Genomic DNA, 20,884 nt, shown 5'->3' on the forward strand with positions numbered 1-20,884 from the left:
CTGCGACATCCAGAGATCCCATATAGACAAAATGTGATGACTGACCGCTCCATAAAAACGTTCCACCTTTTACTGCGCCCGCCTACGACATTGTCTTCCCTTTTCGATTCCCCCTTCTATTTCTCTCTCCATTTTTTTGAGATTTCGATCCAGCCGAGTTGATTTCTTACTATTTCTACCTCCATTTTTTTCTCTTTCTGCTTTGGTTTCTTTAGTTGATTGATCTCGTTCTCTGCTCGCGGATTTTTCACATCCATCACATCCATGGGTACTCTTCTTCCAGTCAAATCGATCTTTGCTCCCTCTCTCTTTCTGGGTTTCTGTTGTTTGCATGTTTGGGGCTACTTTGGGTGTTCTTTTAAATTGTCTGATGTTCGATTTGTTGGTTTTTTTACAGCGACAGAAAATCCTTTCAATAGCATCTTGAAGACGCTTGAGAATCCCGAAGGGGGTGCGTTTGGAAAGTACTACAGCTTGCCTGCTTTGAACGATCCTAGAATCGGTGAGTGGTCCTGCCTTTTTTTTTCCCTTCTCTTTTTTACTGTTTGCTTGATTCCTGTGAAATACTAAGGAAAAAGGAAACCTGGAGTGTGTTTGTTCTTGTGACTTTTCCCTTTCGAATCATTCATGAACAGACGCTTTTTCTTTCCACAAGCCCATTTTCATGAGATTCGTTGATAGCTTTATTTGATTCTCACTGCTTCCGAGCTAAAAACATGGTTGGTTTGAGTGGTCTGAGTTGAAACTGCTGAAACGTTATAATGGGTTGGATTTTGATTGTTGGCTGGGTGTTTCTTTGGCAGAAAGGCTGCCATACTCCATCCGGATACTTCTCGAATCGGCCATTCGAAACTGCGATGAGTTCGCCGTTAAGGCGAAGGATGTCGAGAAGATTCTGGATTGGGAGAACACCTCTCCCAAACAGGTTGAAATTCCATTCAAACCTGCTAGAGTGCTGCTTCAGGTCAGCATTTTAACTCTCCAATCTTGTTTCTGGAAAGTTGCTTATGGAATTGTGATGTCATTTTAATGTGAAGAAAAATATGTCTTTCAGGATTTTACTGGTGTGCCTGCTGTCGTTGATCTTGCTTGCATGCGAGATGCAATGAACAGGCTTGGTGGTGATTCCAATAAGATCAATCCATTGGTGAGCAGTAAGCTGAATTACTTCTATTTTTTTATTTTTCTATCATTTGTAATTATATCTGATATATGAATAATTGAACACAGGTTCCAGTAGATCTTGTCATTGACCACTCAGTTCAGGTTGATGTGGCAAAGACAGAAAATGCAGTGCAGGCAAATATGGAGCTTGAATTTCGACGAAACAAAGAAAGGTTTGGTTTTCTGAAATGGGGATCCAGTGCTTTCCATAACATGCTTGTTGTACCTCCAGGATCCGGTATAGTTCACCAGGTAAACTCATTCATTCGATTTTCCATGTCCTGAATGACTTCGGCACTCGGATAGTCTTGTCAGCTTAAAAGAAAAATATTTTTTGAGCCATTATGTTTAGAACTAATCTTCTATTGTTTTTCAGGTTAATCTCGAATATCTAGGGAGAGTTGTATTCAACACAAATGGCTTGCTTTACCCTGATAGTGTTGTTGGAACCGATTCTCACACAACGATGATCGATGGATTGGGTGTTGCAGGTTGGGGTGTTGGTGGGATAGAAGCAGAAGCCGCAATGCTTGGACAGGTAGAGAGTACTTTGGAATTTGTATTTTCTTGAGAGAACTGAGGATTCAGTTTTACCCAAATAAATGGATATAAATTTGCTGTTCTTATATATTATTTGATTTTCCAATTCCTCTTTGGAACAATGATATCTAGTAATCATACATTTGGGGCATTAATGGTATTCCAATCTTGTTATATTCTTCAAGAAATGGTTGACTTTTCTCTTCTTAAAAAATGGTTTACTTTATTCTCGTTTCTTTTTTCCTTCGATTTCAGCCCATGAGCATGGTCTTGCCTGGTGTAGTTGGCTTCAAATTAGTTGGAAAGCTGAGAAATGGTGTGACAGCCACAGACTTGGTTTTGACTGTTACTCAAATGCTTAGAAAGCATGGTGTTGTTGGCAAGTTTGTGGAGTTTTATGGTAAGCATAATATAACTTCTCAAGCATGTAACTAGTACTGGAAATGACAAATACTTAATAGAAGTACTGTAAAATGGTGATTATAAGAGAAAGATGGGATTATTATGCGGTTATTACTTGCTATCTAAAATGGTGATTATAAATGGCATTTCGGGCTGTCTTCCTAAGAAAGTCGATGAGTGGTTGATTGAAATTGTTCGCGGTGGCACCCTAAGAGGGAAAGCGAGGGTCCTTTGGAGTTGTGCTGGGAGAGCTTGTTTTTGGAGTATATGGAATGAAAGAAACCAAAGAGTCTTCAACAATGCCTCTCAACCTTTTGATATTTTTTTTGAAAGTGTACAAATTACTACGGCATCTTGGTGTCGTACTTATAGGAGATTCTTTTGTAATTATAGTCTAGCTTCTCTTTCTCGGGATTGGCAAGCTGTAATGTGGTAGTTTTTTGGGGAGGGCCTCCTCGGCCCTTGCCCATAGGTTGTTTCTCCTTTTTTTGAGTTCTAATATATTTCCCCTGTTTCTTATAAAAAAAAAAAATTACTTGCTATCTAAAATTCCTCTGCCATCAGTCCTCTCATGTGTTGAACTACTGAAGAATGGAAAGGGAGAATAGGAATCGACTTCTTTTTCCCATTTGACTTTGCCACCAACAGATGGAGACTAGGAAAAATCAAACAGGAGATTATTATTCTAATTTTGCATATGTATAACATCCGAATTTTTAATAACAATTTCAATTGTTATGCCACTCATTATTTTATAATACCACTTTGCTTCTTCTATGCAGGGGAAGGTATGAGTGAACTGTCTTTAGCCGACCGTGCCACAATTGCCAACATGTCCCCCGAGTACGGTGCAACGATGGGATTCTTTCCTGTGGATCACGTCACCCTGCAGTATCTAAAACTCACCGGACGAAAAGATGAAACAGTTAGTAATCTTCGTAATTACATTCTGCTAGCATAGTTCACGTTGCTTTTATTCGAGTGCTAACTTGAAAACTACCATTTTAGATTTCTATGATAGAATCCTATCTCCGGGCTAACAAGATGTTTGTGGACTACAGTGAGGTAATTATAAACTACCCATTTTCTTTATCTCATTGTCATTTTTACATGGACATTTTTAAAAAACTTTACCAGAAATCATATGGCTCTATCTCTCTCTCTGAGTTCCTTTTTTCTGGTTGTAAGAATCATTGAATCATTAAATCACTCAATATTTTGAACTGTTTTGGGTCTGAGTTGGATTTCAATGAATGCAGCCTCAAGTTGAAAGAGTGTACTCCTCTCGTATAGAACTCAATCTTTTGGATGTTGAACCTTGCATATCAGGTCCAAAAAGGTAGCTGAAGTTATTTTAGAACTATCCTAGTATATTTCAATATTGATCGCATTTTTTAACCTTACATTCTTGAACCAAAATTTTCAGGCCACACGATCGAGTTCCCTTAAAAGAAATGAAAGCTGATTGGCATGCATGCCTGGACAATAGAGTTGGATTCAAGGTGAAGGACATTTAGACCTTTGCACAGTAATTTTGAAATAAATTACAAGTATCCTTAATTCTTTTGGACACTATATAAAGTTAAAGCTATTTTAATGGGCAAAAATGAGTGCTCTTGAAGTTCTCAACTAGAAATTTTTTCTGACTGCACACTTTTAAATCCGTCACCCCTCTATTTCACTCTTCTTATTATTCTTCTATAATGATGTGTTATAGGGTTTTGCGATATCGAAGGAAGCTCAAGCAAAGGTTGCAGAGTTCAGTTTTCATGGATCCCCAGCCCAGCTTAGGCATGGGGATGTTGTTATTGCAGCTATCACTAGCTGCACAAATACCTCAAATCCAAGTGTTATGCTTGGAGCTGCTTTGGTGGCTAAGAAAGCTTGTGAGTTTGGGCTAGAGGTTAGATGTCTATCATCACCCACTATTAATATGACACCTCTCTCTCTCTCACTATTAAATTTTGATAATAAGACTTATAAATTTATTTGAAATTCTAATAAGAAAATACAACAAGATACTACTAAGTTACTCAAGGTATCTAGTCTAGTCCTATCAAATTCATAGTAACTGGTTCAAGAGTGCAATATCGATTTTGATTCCGTTGAGACTTTCTATGTCAGGTTAAGCCCTGGATTAAGACAAGTCTTGCTCCAGGCTCTGGGGTTGTGACTAAATATTTGGAGAAGAGGTATTTTTTTGACACTATAATAAATGGGCTCTTTTTTTAAGAGAGAGATCCTCATGTTTTGTTCTGTATGGATTGTGACATATGCAGTGGCTTGCAAAAGTATCTTAATCAGCTAGGATTCAATATTGTTGGGTATGGATGCACTACATGCATTGGAAATTCAGGAGACATCGACGAAGCAGTTGCTTCGGCAATAACTGAAAATGGTAACTATTTGCATTAGGTGGACCGGATGCTATTTTCAGGTATATGTAATAACTGTGTTGTTAATGATATTTGAACATCCAGACATAGTTGCAGCGGCTGTCCTGTCTGGAAATAGAAATTTCGAGGGTCGTGTGCACCCGTTGACAAGGGCTAATTACCTTGCTTCTCCACCCCTTGTGGTTGCCTATGCTCTTGCTGGCACAGTAAGATTGAAAAAATCTCTTCAACTCAAAAACCAGTTCCATTTCATATAAATGAAATATGAATGTAACCACGAAGTGCATAACTCATGGTTACATTTATTTACTTCGACGTCTTACTGATTACTCGTCAAGTTCCTAACTCGGAGACTATTTTGCAGGTGGATATCGATTTTGAAGCCGAACCCATTGGGCTGGGAAAGGATGGAAAGAAAATATTTTTCAGGGACATTTGGCCAACTACCGAGGAAGTTGCAAATGTAAGCTCCTTGAATCTTGAAGTCATTTTTAGCAGTTGAGTTATTGGATGGGTTATATTTGGAACTTATTCATTTCTCCATTAGGTTGTACAATCAAGTGTGCTGCCTGACATGTTTAGGGCCACATACCAAGCAATCACTGAAGGAAATGCAACTTGGAATCTGTTATCCGTTCCAGAAGGAAAGCTCTACTCCTGGGACCCGAAGTCGACATACATTCACGAGCCTCCCTATTTCAAAGATATGAGCATGTCTCCTCCGGGGCCTCATGGCGTAAAAGACGCGTACTGCTTGCTCAATTTTGGCGATAGCATTACAACAGATCACATCTCACCTGCTGGTAGCATTCATAAAGATAGCCCTGCTGCTAAGTACCTTACCGAACGCGGGGTCGACAGAAGAGATTTCAACTCTTATGGCAGTCGGCGTGGGAACGATGAGATAATGGCGCGTGGCACTTTTGCCAACATTCGCCTGGTCAATAAACTATTGAAGGGGGAAGTTGGACCCAAGACAATACACATCCCCAGTGGGGAAAAACTCTCTGTATTTGATGCTGCAATGGTAGGTTCTTAATCATTCTTTACCATAACCAATACTTTTGAGATCGCCTGGCTCAGATTCTCCATTCTTGTACTGAGATCATATGTCTGTTTACAGAGGTACAAAAGCGAGGGGCATGATACAATCATTCTCGCTGGTGCCGAGTATGGGAGCGGAAGTTCACGTGATTGGGCTGCCAAGGGTCCAATGCTTCTGGTTTGTACTTTTATGATTTATTAATAGCTAAATTCTACAACAGTTATTGGCTTAGAGACTCAAGACCCCCCTTTGTGATTGTTAAATACTTTTCCAATATCGCTTCCAGGGTGTTAAAGCAGTTATAGCAAAGAGCTTTGAGCGTATACATCGCAGCAACTTGGTCGGTATGGGCATTGTTCCTCTATGTTTCAAGGCTGGGGAGGATGCCGAGTCTCTCGGGTTGACTGGGCACGAGCGTTACACCATCGATCTTCCAAGCAATGTGGGTGAAATCAGACCTGGTCAGGATGTGGCTGTGGTGACAGACACCGGGAAGTCGTTCCGTTGCGTTCTAAGATTCGACACAGAGGTACTTGCCCAACCATAGTCCCCATGTCTCGAATCCAAACATCAACGACTCCCAAAAACCAGGTCGAAGTTTCCATTTTCTCGCAATCTAAACTCGTCCGCTTTGATGTGCAGGTGGAACTGGCATACTTCGATCATGGCGGAATTCTGCAATATGTGATTAGGAATTTGATCGACGCAAAGCACTAAGCAGCAGAGGGGGGAGTTAATTCTTTAACTTCTTCCATGCCAATATTTTTCATCGTGAGAAAAATAGTAGATGTGGGTTCAGCTTGGAGCACTGAACTTCTGAATAAAATGGGGCAATTAAATGGCAATTACATACGTTGATGATAGTTTAACAAAGTTTGTTCTTTCAGAGAATTGTTTGGAATTTTCAAGTTCTTCATTTCAATGATTGATGAAATAATTTGATCAAGTTTTATGGAATAGATGGACGAAGAGCAGATATTTAGTATATTTCTCGCTCAGCTTTGATAAGTGTTTTGTGTTTTTAAAATACACACTTTTCTCACCATCACTTCTGAAAGAAGTACTTTAAAAGTATTTTACAAATCCTTGAGAACTTTTTCAAGATCTTCAAAAATCATTCTCAAATATACTATTTTGTAGGCTTATTAATGTAAAACCATGACATATGGTTGCGATTAATCTTCTATAATTCATTCTTATAAATACTTCAATTTTCTATGTGTTCGATTGTTGGTATCCACAATCAATTCATTTATTCTTATTACTTGAAGGCTCGATCGATGTGCATGGGGTACATTCTCGCAGGAATCGGGGTAGGGATTCCCTGCAGGAAATTTGGTGTGCATATATATATATTAAAAGAAGTAAGCAGGGTAGGGAGCGGGGACATGGAATGTATTTCTCATTCTCGTCTTGGTGGGATAAAACTTTCCCCATCTCTACCCCATGGAAAATCTAAGTGGAGATTCTCTACCTAATTATCTCTACTCGATAGTGTTCTAATCAAGTAAAAGAGCCGAGGCTGAAGAATGATAATGATTTATAAATATTTTGTGGATTGGAAACTAAAGTTGAAAAATAATTTTTGCTTATTAAACTAGAAATAGACGAAAAAAATACGGGACAACTATTTTTTTTCTTTGCATTGACTCGCTTTTAAATTGTTTTTCCTATGATCCACTCGATTGAAACTTTGTAAATTGATTCTTAAACACAATTCCACATAACAAATTACCAAATGGTCCCCTAGTGACATTGAATTAACTAATATTAATTATCATTAAAGACACATAATTACCTGAATATAAATTAAACCACAGTTGAGTTTTATAATTTTCTGTAAAAAATTAATTATTGTGTAACCAGACACCTCAAACTTCAGAGAACTCCAGATTACAATATAACAAAAATTAAACAAAGAAACAGTGAGACTTTCCATCTCATCAGTTCCTTAAACGTGAAGAACAAAATGGAGATTTGATTAGATATAAATAAATAAATAAAACACTGATCTAAAATTGAGTTAAAAGTGGAGGTAAAAAAAATATATATTTGAAATAGAGATGAACACAGAAAATGAAAATAAAAGGGTTTCCTATCAAATAGAATAACATAGCAAGGGAGTTGTACATCAAGAGTGAAACCTTTGGTTTTTTACATATCATATGAATCTATAACTGAGGTTTGGAGCTGGAAATTCTGCCAAAAAATATGAACTCTTATTCTCTCGAGGGGCCATAAACAAGAAATCAATGACAACGTAAGCTCGTAAGTAAAATATTAAGCGCATCAAAATTCATAGATTTAGGGATCGAGTACTCGCACACAAGGTTAAATTATAGAAATGACGATTCCCTGCAGCAAATGCATATGTGACTTTGAGCAGTAACAAGAAAAGTCAACCAAACCTGCCAAACAACGAAGCATCAAATCTTTAGTGATTAAAAGCATCAAAAGATTTTTCAAAAAATTCAAGACTATTCCTATTTCACAGCTTTTAGATGTATTCGTTGACCTAAGCTGCACTATTACTGTGGAGGTGGACCAAGGAAATGAGGGTGAAGATCCTCGAGAGCACGGCAGGGGATGAGGGAAGGAAGGAATTATAATAATTGGAAGTACATAACTAGACTCCAATCAAATTGTCTCATGCTTAAAGTGAGTGATTGAGCAATTCGGGCAAATTTCAGTTATTTCGTTTGATGGCAATTCTAGCTCAAGGTTCGGCGAATGGAAATTACCTTTGTTGCATAAACTCAAGCTTTGTATTCGTTTACTCGCATCCATTTAGTAGCAGACCACTTATTCCCCTTGATAACAGGACAACCACCTATAAATGAACAGGAGAAGGAATGGCGTCATCTTATCAAGAAAATCCAATACTTCCCATCATATAAACAAGCATCACTGAAACCTATCATGCTCTGTAAAATGAATGGTAAATTATAAGTTAAGAGTATCTAACCATGCAAACTTGATGGATCTAGAGAAGCATCAGGCTTCATGCTCCAGAAAAGTAACGCATCACCCATTTTCGGTTTAACAGAAAGTCCTTTCTTCCCACATTCTGAAAGCTCGTTCCACCAAGGTACAGAACTGATATTCCCTTTGGCGGCAGGGAACACTGTCTCGCCTCCTTCTTCAACTTCTGAGCTGAATTATGATTGAAGTCATATAAAATAATGGAGGACCAATGCATGATAAAACAGCACTTGTTTGTAAACCAAAGCATAATGAAGAACAATAAGGAATACTGCTTACAGATACATAAGCACCGTTGCTATACGTTGACCTCCATTTTTTGTATTGAAGTCATCAAGGAAATAATCAAAATGAGGTTCGTATTTCTGTCCCACTTCATAATGAAGAACCTGAAGTCCTTCTCCATGCTCTGCATATTTAATGTGTGAGCTTCAGTAAGAAGATATGAAAGGGATGTATAACATTAAAATCCAAAACATAACAAGACGATAGCTACTTATGATAAAGAAATATTGGCACATATGATCAGGTGAACGCTGTTCTCTTTCATTCTTAAAAGGGACAATGGGTGGGTAAGCTCATAAGACCATATCGGGACCATTTTTGTGTTCCTACATTTGAGGGGGTGTTCGTTTTTCAACTTTTCAACAATGATTAAAAATCTTCCCCGTCCATGTGAAACTTAGCACAGTAATTGTGTCTATTCGAATGGTCTTGGGCATAACTGTAAAGATTTTTCTTAACAAAAGGAAATTTATAATTGACAATGTTAGACTATAGGGAAAAAAAATTCTGCAATGATACGTGCACTCAGAAATAAATTACAAAATTACCAAAATTTTATTTTAACCTTGCAAGATGAGAATTAATTATTGTCCTAGCGGGAGGAAATCATCAAGAGGGAAAGAGGCTCAAAAAATGTACCCATGGGAATGAAGGAGAAATCAGCAATCCTTTTCTCAATGTTTCTTATAGTCTTATCACGTCCTCTAGGCAAAAATGTTCCGGAGCTGGTGCGAACTCTGAAAGAAAGGTCACAGAGGTTTCCACATTAGAGATCCAGCATTACTAACAATAGAGAAGTCTGGGGAAGAGAATAGAACACCTGCTATCTTTGCTCTTTCCAGTTTCACTGTCAACAACGGTAGACTTCTGCATGTTAGGCTTTGCAAGGCTGACTAGGTACTCACATTCCTCCTTAGTCTGAGAAATTAAAAAGTTAACCAATTCAGTAATTCACTACTTCGGAATTAATAAACAGGCCTCAGTCAACTCAAACCCCACTACAATCCAAAGACAAATACAGATGAGAATTATCCTTAACCCCTTCAACACAATAAGACAGAGTTCCATAACAAGTTCAAAGACTTCATCTCAAACATGCCCTTAGCTTTCTTTCGCATATGCAGCCCCAGTTCCAAAGACACATTTACCATGTATAACGTATGAGCATACAGCAACCAAGTTTAAGAATTCCATACAATAATTTCACAAAGAAAGAGACAACGTAAGTCATCACCAAGAAAACTGGACATAAAGACAAATCTCTCGTTATAGATCGGAAGAAATACAAAAAACTTACCAGAAAGTTGTGATAAACAAAGGCTCTAGGTTCCCAGGAGATCACTTCAACCCACTGCTCCCCTTTCTCCTCCTCAATACTAGGTAAACTCAAGCAATCCACACAATTAATTACAGCTAATCCTAATCAGAACGAAAAAATGGAAGCAAAGCCACAAGATCACATACTCGTCGGAAGTTTTGCGCACAATGGAGCTCAGATCATGAGCCTTGGGCGAATCACCGGAATTGCCGGGGATCGAGAGGATTCCGAGGGCAAGAAGAATGAGAATGACGAAGGTAAACATAATTAGCAAGGTAAATATGAGAGTAGAAGAAGACGACGACTTCCGAGCAGGAAAACGAGATTGCCGGTGCTTCGCCATGGATGCAAACCCTTGGGAGGACGGATGAGAGCAAGATCTGAAAATTGAAGAGTTCCTTTGGAGAAGAGTATCGAATTTTTGGTCTTCGTCTTGAAAGTCCAAGCCCGCTGTGCTGGAGAAATTTGGTGGAATAAGTTTGGCTCTGGCTATGGCTGTCCTTGCTCTTGATCGATCTGAGAAGTTTTATTATTTATTATTTTATTTATTTCCCTCAGTCTCCGGCGGCTTTATTTCTTTTTTGATCATTTAAATTTTAAATTAATTTTAATCTTCAAATTGTAAATTCAGTCCTAAAACTTTTAAGTTATATTTATGGGACTTTTTTTTTTAAATAATACTTCATTTTAAACTTGTTTGCAAAATTCTGTCAGAAAGAAAGAAACTTGTTTGCAAAATAACGAAACATATTATAATGTGTTGTTAAAATTTATTAAAAAAATAATACTTTTAAAATTTTTCTGGCGATCTCTTGAGACGACCACACCCTTTTCATCGTTGGTGGTCTCTCCAAGAAAAAATTATGCACTACGTCTAATTATTTAAAAAAAATGATATGATCGTCTCTTGGACGTGTATTTGTGATATCTCTTCGAGAGAAACTCAACATCGTCATTTGATAGCATAATAATAATATATAAAATAAATCAGTTGCAAACTGTATATATAATAAATAATAATATATAAATTTTTTATAATAAATTTATAATCTACTATACAATATTTAAAACTTATAAAAAAAAATTAGTACGGGAGAATTTGAACTTAGTAGAGATTATTAGATGTCGTTTACAATTGAGCTCGTATTAAAAACTTAAATTTATTTGATATAAAATTGATTTTTTTTCCTTAATGCAAAAACATGTGGAGTGATGACATAAATATATGAAGTTAGATATGTTCGTATTGACGCATAAAGTTGAAGTTTTATATATCTATTAAGTGCTTCCTAAAATTTATAGAGTTATTAAACACAATTTTAAAAATTCATGAACCAAATTTATAATTTAACCTAAATTTTTCGTCCCTAAGTTATATACATATTTATATAGTGTGCTCATTTTTCTTTAAAAATTTGTCATTTTATTTATATATATAGGGAGAGTTTTGATTTTGTCAAATTATGTTTATGTGGGGCTGGATCTTGTCTTTTAGTCATATATAGTTTTTAATTAATTTCTAAAAAAAATATAGTTTTTAATTCATTTACGGTGGTTTGAATCTTTTTTTAATTAATAGTAGTTTTATTGTGTACTTAAATAGTAGTAAAAATATATTCAATTAAACAATGCATTGTATTAATTAATACATTATTTTTAAAATTACCAAAACGAGCATGGTTCAATTGAAACATATTTCCGAGAGGCTGTGAGTTCAAACCTCACTCCCATATGTAAAAAAAATACATTATTTGTAAAATTGAAAATCTTCTAATCCAACCCTATAGAATTAATATTACATAGTATATTTTTTCATTCTTCAATTATCTAGAAGTGTATATTCTATTAGATGTGGTGTCATACTCTTTTTTATTTCAATAATATGCAGGGATGAGAATCTGAGCGGACCGTTGACATCCCGTATCATAAATTATTCTTATCCAAATGAATATTTAACATCTGATTTTTTAATTGTCAATTGATTATATATTCTTGACCAAAATATCGAGGTTTGAATTCTCACATTATATATTGTAGAACTAAGAAAACATTTAGTTATCCATTAATAAGTATAAAAAAAATATAGTAATTAATTAATAAATATTAAAATGTAAATTGATAAATGATAATATAATTACTAAAATGTCAAGAGTGATAACTTTTAGGAAATATATTAAAAGTTAACCTAAAAGAATAAAAATGTAATCACTCAGGGTTTATACGTTGAAAATTTGCATGCTGTCTATTCTAATTCACAGGCGATGTCATCAGGGTTTATAAAGGGGTTATTGGAATATTGTTACCAATATAGTCCTATTTAATTATATATTAGTGTATAAATACGATTATTTTATTACTATAGCAAAGGCTAATTATTTGATCTCACTCCTCTAATTATTAAATTAAAAAATAATGAAATTCATTTAATAGTAACACCTCCATGTAATTGATTTAATTACGACATTACTCACATATTTGTTGGGGTTAAGAGAAAATAGGGAGAATGAAAAATAAGATTTCATTGAATTGAATTGGTTAGATACAAACCTAATAATCTATTTATAATAGTATAATTACTAGGAATAAGAAATCTAATTCAAATAATATAATATAAAATAAATATAATTTAAATAAAATATTATCTAACATCCCTCCTCAAACTCACAATACTATTGTGAATTTGTTAAATAAGTCAAACTAATGCTTAAAACAAAATAGAAAATCAAACCAAAATGTCAAAGCTAAAGCTAAACCAAACTAAAAATAATGCGGAAGCTGCAGAATCCCACGTGCCAACAAATAATCATGTTGTAGAAACTGTAACATGCCCAATGAACAACCATGCCAATGCCGATGCTAATACCAATACCAATGCCAATGCCATCAAACAACCATACTAATGCCAATGTCGATACCATGTTAATTTTTAGGGGTTGAGAGAAATCAATGAATTGAATTGCTTGATACTAACCTAATAACCTATTTATAATTACTAGGAATAGGAAAATCTAATTCAAATAATATAATCCAATAATTACTAGGAGTAGGAAATCTATTTCAAATAATATAATTCAAACTAAATCTAATTCAAATAATATCTAATTTAAATAATATAATATAAGCTAAACTAAATCTAATTCAAATATAATATTATCTAATAATATTTTGTGTTTAGTTGTATTCTTTTGCAAAATATTTTTGCAATAAATATTTGAGTTTAATTACTTAATTGTCACACTTTTCAAATCTAAATATTAAGCCATTGCAAATGGTAAAAGAGTCTGGTAGAAAGATTACTTTTATATCTTAATCAAAATTTTAAATTTCATTTTTCGATCCAAGGTATATACCAATTAATTTTATATCTTAATCAAACTTTTAAATTTCATTTTTCCTTTTCAAAGCTCTCCAAGAAAAGGAAAAAAGGTGAAGCATAAGACATTTCCAACCTACCAAAACTTTCTAAAATAAGTGACATTTTAAATGCATTATAAGATAAGTATTCACTTTTTTTGCCATTTTTTTAAATATTTTTTAATCACTCCCCATGGACGTCGTCCACTGCAAAATTAGTAGATAACGAGTGTAAATTAGTAATTTGGTCATCGGTATTAGTTTCCAGCTAATAAAGTTGAATTGGAATATTATGTTGTTATTATTAAAGGTAAAATAAGAAGTTTGCCTTTGCAAAATAATAATAATAAGTTGGATTGGAATATTCGATAATTCGATAATTGGGTAATTTGCAAAAAAAAAAAAAAAGCATCTTTTAGATATCCAACAAATTTGATATTTATAATAATATATTAATAGCTTAGTTTGTAAATTAGTAAAATATATATAGATTTTTAAAAAAGAAAAAGAAAAGAAAAAGATTTAAGATATCAATATCAAATGTAAAAATCTCAAAGACATTCCAATATTTCTCAACAGGTTAAAAAACGTGTAATCTTATTATTAGTATCCTGGAAGGAGAGAATGTATATATAATTGGAAAACAAAAAGCAAAAAGGAGATATGGAAATAATAAAAATATGGAAAAGACAAAATAAAAAGATATTAAGAACAAAATTGATTAAAAGATTTATACGGAATCTAGTTGGGATTGGAGAACTCTTATTCTTTTCCTTTTCTTCTTCTTTTCGAGTTAGATAAATAGAAGAGGATGGAAACCCTAATGAGTGGGCAGCCATGGTTTCTTTGGATTCGTGTCGTCGGTTTTCTTGGATTCAATTAGTCGGCATCCGCGGCAACCGTTTGAAGAAGAGGAAAAGCGAGACGAGGAATTGGAAGAGGAAAATCAAGACGAGGAAGATATTGGAGGAGCTTTTTCCACTTACAGTTCCCCTTCCGGTTCCATCTGATGCGAATAAGATAAATTGGGATGAGCTTTCACTTCCTCCACTTCCGCCTGATGTGATTCAGCTAATATTCTCCAAACTTCCCTTCTTCAATTTGCCCGGTTGCCGGCTCGTGTGTAAAGCATGGAACAATTTTATTTTAACTTGTAAGTTACATTCTTCGATCTCAACTTCAAACCTCTTTTATGCCCATATTTCTCCGTTTAACAAGCTCTGTTGTGTGGATTTGGATCCTAAACATTTGGGAGTGGTCAGCAGCCTTGGCTCATTTAGCTTCCATCCTGATTTGTTTTCCACTCATTTTATCTCGATCATCAATTCCTGCAATGGACTCCTCTGTTGTTCTTTTAAGCCTAAACGGACATGGGGATCTAGACCTGTTATTTGTATATTAAATCCCATGACAAATGAGTACCTCATCATTCCCATCTCCGGTAGGGATATAGATTATCGTTACGGATTAGGATTTAGTCCTAAAACAAAGCAGTACAAATTAGTTAGAAATTCCGAAGTGCCTGATAAATCCAATTCCAAATTCTCTACTTTGGTAGAGATTCTTGCATTTGGCACAAGTTCAAGTCCCGAATGGTCCCTGTTGGCTTTGTGCCTTTTGAAGTTGATGATCATTGCGGTTACTTCAATGGAGGCCTCTATTGGGTTGCAGATGATGGAACGAATGGCATGTACCGTTTGGATATAGAAGATGAGAAAGTTGAGGAAATTTATTTTCCCAAACCTGATGGTCATTCTTATTTCTTTGGAGTCCTCGACGGTACCCTGTATTTAACTTTTTGCATCGCCATCGAATTCGAGTAGCAGGTATGGAAGATGGAAGAAGATTGTTCTTGGACCAGACCATTTGTTATTTTCATACCACGATTTTCGTTATCCTCGCCATACTGATCATATTTATGACCATTTTGATGATGATGATATACTCCCATTTCACCTCCAACTCATCAAAGTTTGCGAGGATGGGAAGATTTTGTGTTTGGTTGCTGGATTTGATTTTATCTTGTATGACCCGAACACTGAGAGCATAGAGATATTGACGGATCAACGTGTTAAAAGGCGGCAATATTTATCTGTTCATCAGATTGAGTCTCTCAATTTTGGTTCGGTCCCCAACATCTTAGCAGGTGCAGGGATGCTAAAGTCTGAACTGAAGGCCGACTGGTTTATGTATGTTTCAAGACTCTAAATTAGATATTTATTTTGTTTTTTGGTTCATTATAATTTATTTATAATCAATATTTATTTTGTTTTTGGTTCATGGTAATTTAGAACACTTTGTTGTCTTAGGGGTTCACTTTTTAATTTATTCATGATTACTCCACTGTAAATAGTCTGAAGTTCATTTACATTCATAAAGTTTGGATTATGATTTTATTTAGTTTTTATCCACGATACCATGAACATATGTCCATTACATAAATGTTCAATAATATTTATCTATTAGTTGTAGAAGCAGGCTTAATTTTTTCTAAAAGTAAGTTTATTGTTTTTAATTTTGATTCTAATTTCCATTCGACTAGGGATGTAAAAAAAGAAATCCCGGGCGGGTACCCGGCCCAACAGCCATGTTTATGCCATCCTACGTTGAAATTTTGATTTATATCCAAAAATGGTTGCTTTTTTTTTAATTTTAAATATTTGTTATAAAAATGATAGATCAGGGTTCATTTACCAGGTAAATATATTAAATACAATAAATAAATTAATGCAAAATTTATATCTACCAGTAAAACAAAACTTCTATCTTGAGGGGCTATCATTGGAGATACTATTACTAGAAGTCCCTATAAAAATGGGAAATGCCACTTTTGAGACTATATATGACACCAATTAACCAATAAATTAAGAATGCTCAAGAATATCCAATTAACAACCAATAAATCAAGAATGCTCAAGATCTAATACGAAATCACAATGAAAAGGAAAGATTAAAAGCTAAGATATTATGCATAGCTTCACTGCTTTCTTTCCGTTCCACCTCGAGGACCCCTGTGGTGCAATTTCACAAGTTGCCTATGAACAGATTCATGAATCCATTTTTTTGGCCTGTTTTGAACTTGCAATAGCCAAATTAGTTTTAACGCGATCTAGAAAGAAGATAAAAGTCGATCAACATAAGCATCATTATGATTAATAATTATTCGATTTCACGACATTTTAGTCGGAGATATGTGTTTTGACCATTAAAACTATGTTTGTAAGCTTAATTTACATATATTTCATGAATTGAAATAGTTGTGCGTTATTAATAATATTATTTGAATATCTAATTCTCTATTGTAGATTTGTAATAATCCTACCAACAAAAGGTTTTAAGTAAAATCCTTTGAGGAAAAATATTTGAAATGATTGTTTTATCTTAGCTATGATTACTAGGCCCGTTCTAATTACCAGTCCCATTTAAGTGTGAGCCGAAATGAGCAAGTCCATTAAATACTATTCCATCCCAACATTAAAATTAATTTAAAGTCCACGAAAATAAGATTATAAATATGTCATTTTTATTTTTATTTTTATTTAATACAACTACACGTAGGATGAAGATTTAAATTCACAACTTTTACTCATAGACAGATAAATGGCTGAATTTGAGGAAGAGCACCATCTTAACATAGCTTCAATCCTCAATTTCTCAAGCTTGATGGGTGAAGCCGTTTCATTTTTTCTCCTCCTCTTCAGTTTGTTCCTACGGAAATTATAAATAATGTTTTTTTTAATTCAACTAATAAATGGACTTTAATTATATATAAAAAAATCAACTATTAAATGGATTTATTTATAACAACTCTAGATGAGATTGATGGCTGAAAAGAGCACAAAAGAGGGTACAAATAAGAGAGTTTTCTTTTTAAGAGGGTTGAAAAAAAGAAGAAGGTGATGGGTTGTTGAATAGAAGAGAGAGATTGTGGATAAAGGTTAAACAACAAAAGAAAACTGAACTTTTTTATTTTGGTTAAATTTACAAATCTATAAATGTTTTAAGAAATTTGTCAAAAGTTGAAATACAGACGGTGGTTTTTTAATCCTCAAATTCCACATACAAGTAAGTAAGTAATTAATTAATTAATTAATTAATCACAGAGAAAATGAGGCGTAAAAAAGGTAGTCGGAGCTACCGTATAAATTTTGCAGTAATTAATTGATTGTATTTAATAATATCAATCACCACTATTGAGATGAAATTTGTAAGTTTATTTTAGTGTAAGCATTTAATTGTAGGGTATAAATTAAAAAATTATTAGTAATTTAGTATAAGAATTATAAGCTCAAGTTTTATTTTTGAAAAATTATAAGCTCAAGTTGATTTGGTTAAGTGTGTGTCTTACATGCATTTAAATTACATTTATTTTTGTTTCCACCCAAATATGTTTCATAAATGAACCCTAATCTATACCAATTAAATAGAGGCTCAGATTTTAACCCTAGTTGCAAAGTAAATAAACCGTGGTTAAAAGTTAGACAATTGCGGAGCTAGCCGCAAACATCCAAAATTGTGAAGGAGAATTAGAAAACAGCATCATCTTATCTCAAATCCCTATTCTGAAGCCATGCATAGTTTTTCCTCCTCGATCAGTTTGTTGCTTCAGAAACTATACATTACACCAATTAACCAACAAATCAAGAATGCTCAAGATCCAATTAACCAATAACTCAAGAATGCTCAAGAATATCCAATTAACCAATAAATCAAGAATGCTCAAGATCCAATTAACCAATAATTCAAGAATGATCAAGATCCAATACGAAATCAGAAAGAAAAAAAATAATCACACAATGACGGGAGATGAAAAGGAAAGATTAAAAGATATTATCCACCACGGACTTACTTGGAGAGCATTCCAATCTTCAAGGCAATGAAGCTATGCACAGTGCATGCATAGCTTTACTGCTTTCTTGGCTTGGTTTCTTTCATTCCACGTTCCACCTCGAGTCGCGTTTAGTATCCCCAATTCGTCGGCAAGTGATGGAACTGGAGATTTTTTCTACTCCTCAATTCTAGCGTATTCCTTATGCGCAGTCCATAGCACCGAAGATGACGGCCATATTTATTCACCCCAGCCCAACAAATTTGTTGGACCGGTTCCTCAAGAATGACCTGACGACCTTTGTGGTGCAATTTCACAAGAAGAACTTCTACCTATGTTGCCTATGAACTGATTCATGAATCCATTTTTTTGGCCTGTTTTGAATTTGCAATAGCCAAATTAGTTTTAACGCCAATTACTTTAACTCTAGAAGAAAATAAAAGTCGTTCAACATAAGCATCATTATGATTAATAATTATTCGATTTCACGACATTTCAGTCGGAGATATGTGTTTTAACCATTAAAACTATGTTCGTAAGCTTAATTTACATATACTTCATGAATTTAAGAAGTTCTATAATATACTAAAAAGAAAGACATATATTTACACGATAAACATTTGAATAGTTGTGCGTTATTAATAATATTATTTGAATCTCTAATTCTCTATTGTAGATTTGTAATGATCATAACAACAAAAGGTTTTAAGTAAAATCATTGGAGGAAAAATGTTTAAAATGATTGTTTTATGCTTAGTTCTAATTATCAGGCTGTTCTAATAACTAGTCCCATTGGAGCGTGAGCCGAAATGAGCAAGCCCATCATTTGCAGGCTAACTACTGTTTCAGCCCAACATTAAAATTAATTTAAAACCCACGAAAATAAGATCATAGATATATCATTTTTACCTTTACTTTTATTTAATACAACTACACGTTGGGTGAGGATTTAAATTCACACATTTTTAGTCGGTAAAGTGCTGAGGAACACCACTATCTTACCTTCAATAGCATATCCCTATTATGAAGCTATGCAGTGTACATAGCTTTAATCCTCAATTTGTCAGGCTTGATGGGGTGAAGCCGCTCCACCCATCTCCTGGACTAAATTTTTCCTCCTCTTCAGTTAAATTATACTTTTGAATTATAGAAGTATAATGAAATATACCATCGACTAACATTTCCAAAATTGAAAAAGGATAAGAAATGATTTGATCCTCTTAGCTATTGTGCTAAATATCTAAAGGTGAACCAAATATCTACTTAGATGAAACAAATAGGAGGAAAGGTAAAGAACGGTAATTGTTGAAACTAACCTATTGAAAGATCAATCAACTAAAATAATCATAATTAGCAGCTACATTATTATCAATTTTTTATGTTGCCTGAATTTGTACCTTCATTAACATATTTTCTATAATCAAACTATAATTTATCGAAGGACCATACATAACACTGAATAGGAAGTCGATAAATTTTTATAATCATAAATTTTAATGTAGAGTTCACTTTTTTCTCCCCACGTTCTATTAAAAAACACATGTATCATGGAGAAATCTATATGGTGCCAATATTTTGTTGACATCCTTTTTTATTTAATAATATTTTATTCTTCTTTATTTTCTCTCTTCAAGTAAATAGTAAAGAAAAACACAACCAAATGAAATTTGTATATTCCTGTTTGATGTATTTTCGCTCTCGTCTTTGTTTTTATTAAAGAGCATATAAATTGTCTAATTACATATTCGTAGATAAATAAAGTATTTATATTAAAAAAACAATAGATAAATATTTGTATTATGTAAAAATAAATGTTAGATAATAATAGAATTTGTATAAATAATATATTCTAACTTATTTTATTTATAGTACAATAACAAGTTGAAACACACTACATATGTTTATTTTTATTTTTACAATACTTTTTTTAATGTATTTTTACAATGTTTATTTCTCGTCAAAAAGCAACATTTATATTCGTTTCAAAATTATGAATTTATAAACCATAACTTTAACACGTCTAGTAACATTAAAGTCTATAGGTCTTAAATGGCAAAATAATAATAAAAAAAGAGATAACTATTATTTAGAGCAAAAATACTGCCAACATGATCGAGCTAAGCTATATTCAGACCGGTTATTTAACCAAAGTTTGTTTCACGTGAAATGCATGGGTTGTACAGGGAAATTTTTGTCCCTACATAATCAATCTCTGATCTGAAAAGGATAGAAGCTGGACTACTGCTGGAGTTTATATCATATAATAATTAAATAAATACATCAATAATCATATAATAAGAGATTCGATTCCCTAGAATAATACAAACCAGCAACAACTTGAAGATCATGGGCCACGTCATTCAAATATTCATCCAATGTTTAAGTTAATAAAAAAAATTAATTATCTAAGCTTTATCGCTTAAAAGGATTAATTACTTTTTTAAGTGTAAATATTTTTTTGAAAAAAGTTAAATATTTTATTTATTAAGGATAAAGTTAAATATTCTATATGATAGTACATTTAAAGTTGTTTACTATTTTATAACTTTTTCAACCTAGTTTCCTTTTAT

General features: G+C 33.8%; 2 protein-coding genes across 2 annotated transcripts; one reads left to right on the forward strand and one right to left on the reverse strand.

The window, feature by feature from the left end:
- The first annotated feature begins 126 nt into the window (after window positions 1-126).
- Window positions 127-6,532, forward strand: LOC111005431 (aconitase 1). The gene is made up of 20 exons (XM_022276920.2): window positions 127-268; window positions 398-502; window positions 804-964; window positions 1,055-1,147; window positions 1,231-1,416; window positions 1,541-1,702; window positions 1,960-2,104; window positions 2,889-3,031; window positions 3,115-3,171; window positions 3,366-3,445; window positions 3,533-3,608; window positions 3,824-4,009; window positions 4,231-4,298; window positions 4,386-4,504; window positions 4,587-4,708; window positions 4,867-4,965; window positions 5,050-5,529; window positions 5,626-5,724; window positions 5,834-6,076; window positions 6,190-6,532. The coding sequence occupies exons 1-20, from the start codon at window positions 265-267 to the stop codon at window positions 6,262-6,264; spliced, it is 2,703 nt and encodes a 900-aa protein (XP_022132612.1). The 5' UTR covers window positions 127-264; the 3' UTR covers window positions 6,265-6,532.
- A 1,092-nt stretch (window positions 6,533-7,624) lies between these two features.
- LOC111005915 (putative prolyl 4-hydroxylase 10) lies at window positions 7,625-10,653 on the reverse strand. Its single transcript, XM_022277610.2, has 8 exons — window positions 10,279-10,653; window positions 10,112-10,190; window positions 9,635-9,732; window positions 9,454-9,551; window positions 8,809-8,938; window positions 8,513-8,700; window positions 8,289-8,377; window positions 7,625-7,955 (listed from the first exon to the last, which is right to left on the reverse strand). Exons 1-7 carry the CDS (start codon window positions 10,473-10,475, stop codon window positions 8,304-8,306), a joined length of 864 nt encoding a protein of 287 aa, XP_022133302.1. The 5' UTR covers window positions 10,476-10,653; the 3' UTR covers window positions 7,625-7,955; window positions 8,289-8,303.
- Between the last annotated feature and the right edge of the window lie 10,231 nt (window positions 10,654-20,884).

This window comes from Momordica charantia (genome assembly GCF_013281855.1).
Source record: "Momordica charantia cultivar OHB3-1 chromosome 1 unlocalized genomic scaffold, Mcharantia_2.0 BLBB01000001.1, whole genome shotgun sequence".
Classification (NCBI taxonomy): domain Eukaryota; kingdom Viridiplantae; phylum Streptophyta; class Magnoliopsida; order Cucurbitales; family Cucurbitaceae; genus Momordica; species Momordica charantia.

Excerpts from the sequence above, each read along its gene's own strand:
- LOC111005915 (XM_022277610.2), bottom strand. The coding sequence starts at position 10,475 with ATGGCGAAGCACCGGCAATCTCGTTTTCCTGCTCGGAAGTCGTCGTCT. Across the intron at positions 9,733-10,111 it reads TTGTTTATCACAACTTTCTG|ACTAAGGAGGAATGTGAGTA; the intron begins GTAAGTTTTTTG and ends TTAATTTCTCAG. Across the intron at positions 8,701-8,808 it reads GCAACGGTGCTTATGTATCT|CTCAGAAGTTGAAGAAGGAG; the intron begins GTAAGCAGTATT and ends ATCATAATTCAG.
- LOC111005431 (XM_022276920.2), top strand. Across the intron at positions 503-803 it reads TTTGAACGATCCTAGAATCG|AAAGGCTGCCATACTCCATC; the intron begins GTGAGTGGTCCT and ends TTTCTTTGGCAG. Across the intron at positions 4,505-4,586 it reads TTCGGCAATAACTGAAAATG|ACATAGTTGCAGCGGCTGTC; the intron begins GTAACTATTTGC and ends TTGAACATCCAG.